General features: G+C 41.9%; 2 protein-coding genes across 15 annotated transcripts in view; one reads left to right on the top strand and one right to left on the bottom strand.

Annotated features, from left to right (window-relative positions):
- The window catches only part of WDSUB1 (WD repeat, sterile alpha motif and U-box domain containing 1), a 42,323-nt gene extending 41,301 nt beyond the window's left edge, over positions 1 to 1,022 (top strand). For all 6 annotated transcript variants that reach the window (XM_087862126.1, XM_045781298.2, XM_087862092.1 and 3 more), the window contains one exon: positions 865 to 1,022. In XM_087862126.1, the coding sequence (XP_087718252.1) occupies positions 865 to 1,022 (158 nt within the window). The remainder of the gene's footprint in view (positions 1 to 864) is intronic.
- TANC1 (tetratricopeptide repeat, ankyrin repeat and coiled-coil containing 1) overlaps positions 341 to 7,418 on the bottom strand; it is a 230,576-nt gene continuing 223,498 nt past the window's right edge. For all 9 annotated transcript variants that reach the window (XM_087861752.1, XM_087861833.1, XM_087861625.1 and 6 more), the window contains one exon: positions 341 to 6,815. In XM_087861752.1, coding sequence (XP_087717878.1) covers positions 5,384 to 6,815 — 1,432 coding nt within the window. In that variant the 3' untranslated portion in view covers positions 341 to 5,383. The remainder of the gene's footprint in view (positions 6,816 to 7,418) is intronic.

The following is a 7,418-nucleotide window of genomic DNA, read 5'->3' as shown; positions in this document are numbered from 1 at the left end:
ATAACCAAATGGAAGAATTTTTTTTTTCCCCAGTGATTTTCATCAAACACAGTATTTCAGTTAGAAAACCCTAGTGGATCTATTCTTGGTGACACAAAGAGCCAGAAAGAAATCTTAAATTTCTTTCACAGTCTTATGTTAGTAATATATTGACATTGTTAGTTTGAAATGCATTGTAAATTAAAAGCAAATAAATATGTAAATGTAATCAGGAACTAAGATTTTCAGTCTAAAGAGAAAGAGCTAAGAAAAAAAAAGCTAAGGAAAAACTGCAGTCTTTATATGTGCAAAAGGAAAGAATTTTGCAAACACATGTATTAACAAACCTTAGCCCATAGCATTTTTTTTTTTTTAATCCTATGTCCCTTTACTGTCAAGTCCTTAGTGGGATGAGTTCTGTAATCTCCAGGTATCCACTTCCCTGAGGCGTCAGTATATCGGAAAGTTTTGCTGAGGTATTCCTAAGGTTCTTTTCATCTTTAGCCGTATTACTTTTCACAGATGCTCACAGCCCTGAAGAGGCAGTTTATCTTCACATCCACTCTCCTCTACCTGGCTCTTTTCCTTTCTTCCTTTCTGCTACATCTGAATTTTGGACACAGTCCATTTTTTATAGTTTTTATATTCTAAATTATCAGTAAAATATTGACACTGTTCCAGGTAATTCATGCAATCTCAATGCATCTTGTAGGGCAGGATTTAAGGTCTGTGGCAGAAGTATTTTAGGAGTAGTGATACAAGACTACCACTTACATCACAATAAAGGCCTTGACATTGGAGCTGGTGTATTCAGCTCCTTTTGGTAATCCCAATCTCCCTTTCCTACACTGCAAATAATTTGTGTGTGGTTTTTTTTTTTTTTAGATGGCTACTCATATGAAAAGGAAGCAATGGAAAATTGGATAAGCAAAAAGAAACGTACAAGTCCCATGACGAATCTCGTTCTTCCTTCAGTGGTACTTACACCAAACAGGACTCTGAAAATGGCTATCAGCCGATGGCTAGAGACACATCAAAAATAAAGTTGTTTATATTGTTTATATTCTTCAGTGATCTCATATGAATGATTTAAAGGTAAATAATCAAATATTAAAAGCAAAACGGGAGAAAAGTGAATTTAGTTACCTATAAAAACTTTTTCTTTAAATCATATGGACTAAGTAACATATCTGACTTTTCTATTTTTACTATAAAAGCCTTTATGTATTAGTGAAAGAAATCTTAACCTGTAGAAAAATAAAGTTTCACTTTGACTTAAAATTACAATGCTCAAATTTATTCTTGCTAGATATAGGTCATATTCTCATTACAGCTAAAGATCAGAATACTCTAGAACATAACACTGAAATCCTAGTTAATAGCCATTAATTTGATAAGTCTTTGGAATCCTTTTAAAGAGAATTTGTAGCAAAATAGTTGTTTTGTTTATGACTAAGTTGAGAAAATCATTTTGAAATGTTTAATGAGCAATTCCATTGGATTCTAAATTTGCAAGGTGGTAATGATTTTTTCTGCACAGTCCAAACCTCTGTAGAAGTTAGATGGAATAAATTATCATGAATATGTCAAGTTGGCTTTGTTGAAATACAGTAGCAAATCAGCCTCCTTGCAGAGTCAGAATTCTTAAAGTTATCATATAACATTCTAAACTAGGGGGGCGCCTGGGTGGCACAGCGGTTAAGCGTCTGCCTTCGGCTCAGGGCGTGATCCCGGCGTTACGGGATCGAGCCCCACATCAGGCTCCTCTGCTATGAGCCTGCTTCTTCCTCTCCCACTCCCCCTGCCTGTGTTCCTTCTCTCCTTGGCTGTGTGTCTCTCTCTGTCGAATAAATAAAATCTTAAAAATAAAAAAAACATTCTAAACTAGGGTAACTATACATTTTTACACAAGAGACTGGCATTTAATACAACACCCTGATGAGCGTTCCCTCAGCAGAAAACTTCAAGTTCACGAAGTTGAGGTGGTAGTGACTTTCCCTAGCTGTCCTAAGCTGTGTCCCAGAATGGAAGGCACATTAGAACCGAGGTATAAGAGCAGGCAAGGCCCAAGATTCTGTGCTTACTCCCCAAAACCCTCATTTTTAGCTGTTCAAAAACTCAGAAATGAGAGGGGGAGAAGTGATGTGATTATGTATATAGTCTTTCTATATTTTACAAATTTATAGCTAATATGCTGTGTTCACAGAATTGTGGAAAGCCTAGCTACCACAAAAGTCTCCAAATAGCTTTAGTTTATAACTAACTGTTGCTTTGTAAAATTTCCATCATCCCGATGGATTACTGAATTTTATTTCCTTTGTGTCCTAGCTGGGATTTATAGTCTGTGATTCTACAAGAGGACTTTCTTTTTCATACCACCCATGCTTCTTACATTCAAGTGAGGACAAAAAAAAAAAAAAAGTTGGGAAAAGGTTTTAGGTGTTTTTCTATTGTATTCTATAGAGAAGGTATGTTGACATAATTTTAACAAAAGATTTTTTAAATGACAGAGCCCACCATTGGGCCAGATATCTTTTGTTTTGATTGATACACTTATTTTCCAAAGGAGGCTGGACTGGTTTTTTACATAAAAATTACTAAAAATCATTGACATCATTGATAGAAAACAAAAGATTGGTCATCTTTTAAATGTGTTAAAGAAGGCGATTTTCTCTTCTACGTTTCACCATCATAGTTTCTTGTTAAAATGTTGAAAACTAGGATGCCAATTATTTACTAAAGTGAAGTGCTTCTGCTTGTGAATGCAAATAAATCCAAAGCCAGACAACTCCTCCTGCCCCCAGACACACAAGCAAACAAACTGAGTCCAAAACCACCGACAGGAAGGGACCCCACAGGGCCCCTGCGCCGCACTTCCCAGGCCAAGCCGTTCACTGAGGACACGGGAGCAGTGCTCACCTGCCCGCAGCCCCGGCCTCAGGACGACCGGTAGCTTACCAAGAAGACTTCACTTCTTTCTGGGGTAACTGGACCAAATATCTTTACTAAGACTATATCAAACTCCTAATGTAGTTTATAATAAATTCGAGTAGTCCCACTGGCAGGTTCATAGCCAAAGTCATCTAACAATTATCTATCAGTTAAGAACACTTTTCCCTCCCACCTGGTTGTTTTGTTTTTAAGCTCTAAGTTTAATATATAGCTTTAAAGAAGGACTGCAAACGCTTTACTCAGCCTTACTGATAACAGCCGTACCCAGACAGGAATCTGAAGGAGTCGTAGGGCATACCCCGGCTTAGGACTCCACATCAAGGTTTTATCTCAATACAACACAGCTTGATGTTCACTTTCATTCCCACTGCTCTGAGACAGAAATATGTGGGTATAAAGACAAATGCATCCTTTTAGCTGAGAGCTTATACAAATGTGAAGAACTTTCATAACACAGTGTTCGGTGTATTGCCAAAGTATTTGAGAGTTACAGTACTAAAGAGAGCCTGCTGCCAGTAAAAACAGACACCACGATTTCTGGAACAGATAAGTGCAGAAGGCTCTTCATCCTATTTCAGGCAAAAAGACTTATGTTAACCACTGAATATTCTGGGATATCTACTCTGAAATTATTCAATGAAATTAAATATGCATCTGGTAGTATTACTATAAAAATAGACTTTTCACTGTTTCCTTTAGGGTAACAAGATCACCCAGGATTAAACCAAGGCAGACCATGGTCATCAGGACAGTCTCTACTTACCCATTGTTTCATTTAATACAAAACAAATTCTATTAATATTCTTTATTCCATACGGAAAAGTACAGTAGTTGTGCAGAAACAAAACTACATAACAAAAGAGTAAGACTCTCACAAATATTAAAGAAAACGATGAACAATAAATAAGCCATAGTACTTGTAGCAGAACTCATGGAAAGCCTATAAAAATGATAAAGCTGTACAAAGTACACTTACACACTCAGGAACAAGTGTTGAAGAATGACACGAGAAGACTTCCTATTCGTACAAAACCATAATGATGCTCACAAGAACTTTACAACTATTCATTTTTAAAACATTCTGTAAATATAGAACTTCCTTCTCCCCATTCTAGAAAATAAATTTCACATCCCAACATATAAAACAACTATACTCCCACCTCTCTCAAATTAGCATTTTCACACCCTCCAATAGCACACCATTTTCATATAAAAATACCTTTAAGCCAAGGTTCATTCCTGTACCTTATCTTTACAAATGAATAATACATCAGTTTGGACTTAAGTAGCACCTCAGAGGTGTTCATATAAATGAGATAAAGTGCTGTTACTGGTATACTGTTAACATGCCATAATAATATATCGTTCAGTGCAATAACCAGCAGGAAGGAAGCTTACAAAGAACATGCAAATATATGAGTTTTTTTATGATTAGCTACTTGGAATAGTTATATTTACAAGTCTGAATACAACTTGGCTATTCAATATGTACAACATGTGACTATCAAGTCATGATTGTGTAAGAAACAAAAGCAACAACCATACCTTAACTATTCAAACTCAATACCTTCAAGGACCTTGGAACGCCTGTCCCAGGAGTGCTGTCATTGTTAAAAGTAGTTTGGGAACCAGTTGAGAGCTAATTTACGTATCATAAAGAGTGCTGTATCCTTAGTATTTTAGTCTAAATCCAACGTTAGCCTAAAACACCAATCGTGATTCCAAATGGCTTATACGGTTTCCAAACATTAAAAACACCTTGAAGTGGGAATATAGTTCCAAAAAAGGTGCTATAAAAATATTTTTAATGAGAACCATAACACGGAACTAAACGTTAATCCTCTTAAGGGAACTACTACTCAGGGTATAATACTTGGATTTCTCGTACTTTTGCCTTAAAAAAAAAACAAAAAATCAGCTGTATAAGATTTATAGTCACACTTATGTTCAGCTAGAAACTTTTATATATTTGTATATAAAAATTGGGATTTGACTCAATGGAACTGAAACTTGAAAATTCCATATTTTCAGATACATCATCTGGGTATTACACCATGAGTTAGACCTATCACTAGACATTTACATTCTCTAAGAAATATTATGATTTTACCACATAGCAAAGGCTAGGAGAAAAGTGATAAAAACCAAACAATTTCATAAGAGAAAAGCATGAGTTAATGTCTTCTTGGCGGTCTTAAGTGTTTAACTGAGTAGGCATAACTAATTATAGTTTTTAATTCTGGTTAGCATTTTTATTTATGGTGATTCCTAGCTATTTATCAAAGAAATTTTATCCCACATTCTAAATATATCAACGGCATCTGATCCACCCCGAAGGAAAAAGGAAAAAACAAAACATGGCTAACAGGTAATTTTTCTCATGAAAAAACCTTTAATTACCACTAGGAGCTAGCACACTGTTTTCCCATCCCACATACGGTTCTCGTAAGGCTCACACATTGGACTCTATGAATGATCGCTTTGGTTTTGCTGAAGGGAGGTGACTCCTGTGGGCTTCATTACTGACATGAGGCTGCTGCTGAGAGAGACTTTCCTGATACAGATGAGAAACAGTCTTAGCGATCCTGTTATCCTGACAGTGGACTGGAATTTGGCATTTCTTCTCTTCTAGCTCCTTCGCCTGTGCCCCATTGTGGACACTTCCACCCAGGGTAGAAACAGAGCAGGTTTTGGCTTGGCCAGTATATCCTCCTGTTTGTTTGAGAGGGGGCTTCTCCGAGTTCAAGGACTGCAGGCCAGCTGCAGAGGACGCGTTTGTCAGCAGCCCCTCTGGCACCTGACAGTGCCAGGTGCGGTTTGGAGGATTGCTCTGCTGCTGGAACCTGGCAGTCTTATCCATGATGCCCATGAACGGAGTATTGCGCGGCCTGTGCTCGGCCGTCCCGCTCTGACCCAGGTTAACCACCTTGTCTTTAATTCGAACGTCCGGTCCTTGCACCTTGAAGCCATCTGAAAAACTGCTGCTCGAAGTCAAACTGCTGGTTGAGCTTGACATCTTTATGCTGCCAGACGGGGACCCAGAAGAGCCCGAGCTGGCGAGGGAGGCTGGATGTCGCACGTCGCCGCAGCTCCCTGGCCCGCCCTGGCTGAACGGAGCCACATCCACAGCGATGAGGGCGTGAGACGGCAGCGTCTCTGCAGTTTTTCTCTTGCTCGGTAGGGGGTAGGCAGCACCCTCGCCGCGCGGCAGCTGTGCGCCGTGGCTGGGGCCCAGGCGTTCTCCAAAATGGCCAGGACCGGCTCCCCCAGTCAGAGTACCCGTTCCCTCCAGACGCGGGTTTCTGCCGCCGGCGGCAGCGGCCGCGATCCCCCCCACCAGAGGACTCGGGGCAGGATTCTGGGCAGAGCCCGGCATCTTCGTGCTGCCGCTTCGCACGCCTGGCTGTCCGGGCCCCAGATGGTGGTTGGTCTTCACGATCTGCGCCTGCCGGGTAGGCTGCAGCACCAGCCCCGGCGCAGCCACGGCCTCCCGCAGGGGCTTACCCACTCCCGGCCTGCTCTGCGGGGATACCGGCCTGACTTTGGACTGCAGCCCTTCCTGAAGGCTTCGGATGTACGGCGAGGGGACGCAGGAGGATGGCTGAGACCTGGGCGTCGGGGAAATGGACTCTTCCGGTGAGGAACTTTCTTCTTCGTCAGCCTCCTCTAGAGGGATGTGATCGTTCAGGCCAGGGGTCGGGGCGTCCTCTTCGTTATCGGAATCGTTGGGCGGGGCTGGCGGCGGGCTCTGCTGTTTCTGCTGTTGGCTCCTCTGGAGTTGCTTGCATTCTTCCTCCACGCGGGCCAGGAGCCTCTTGATTTCCTGATTGGTGGGACAGAGTTTCACAGCTTCCCGCAGGTCAGCCAGGGCCGCTGCAAACTGCCTTTATGTCAAAACAGAAGACGGAGTTAGAAGCCACTAAGAACAGGCTCTGAACGGAACTGTCCAGAAAACAGCTCTGCTAAAAAGGAGAAGGCAGCTGAGTGAGTTTGGAACACTGTGTGGGGCAGGAGACACTCCACACAAGCTGAAAGCTACCCAGCTGGGTGGGAGCGAATTCTGACCCACACCTGTGCCCTGCCAGGGCCCTGCTGTCTCTCTAAACACCACTGGGCGGGGAGTGGGAACAGGCATAAACCAGTGGGTGTCGGAATCCTTCAATACCGCCTCTCTAACTAAGAAGGCTTACCGGCCTCTCCTCCCTCCCCCCACCCACCCACCTGCTCTAATGTCTCTAGCTGGTAGGTTCCCTGCCAGCACAGACTAACCTAGGGATTCTGTGTTGCAGCAAGTGTCAGCTGGGGTGCAGGGGAGGAACGCTTACTGGGACGTCAGGAGAAAACAAAAGTCTAGCCAGTTCTCATAATATCCACTGCTGTGCCCATGGAAGCTACCAATTCAGTATTAAAAGGGATGAGAGGCATTGGCGTAATGCTTGTGAATCAGTAATCCCCAAAGTCACCCAGCAGCTGTGCTACCACAGAGA

This window comes from Ursus americanus, chromosome 1, assembly GCF_024610735.1.
Source record: "Ursus americanus isolate L20-20 chromosome 1, mUrsAme1.1.p, whole genome shotgun sequence".
Lineage (NCBI taxonomy): Eukaryota > Metazoa > Chordata > Mammalia > Carnivora > Ursidae > Ursus > Ursus americanus.
The sequence above is the reverse complement of the archived record's forward strand: the minus strand, read 5'-3'. Positions and strand labels throughout refer to the sequence as shown.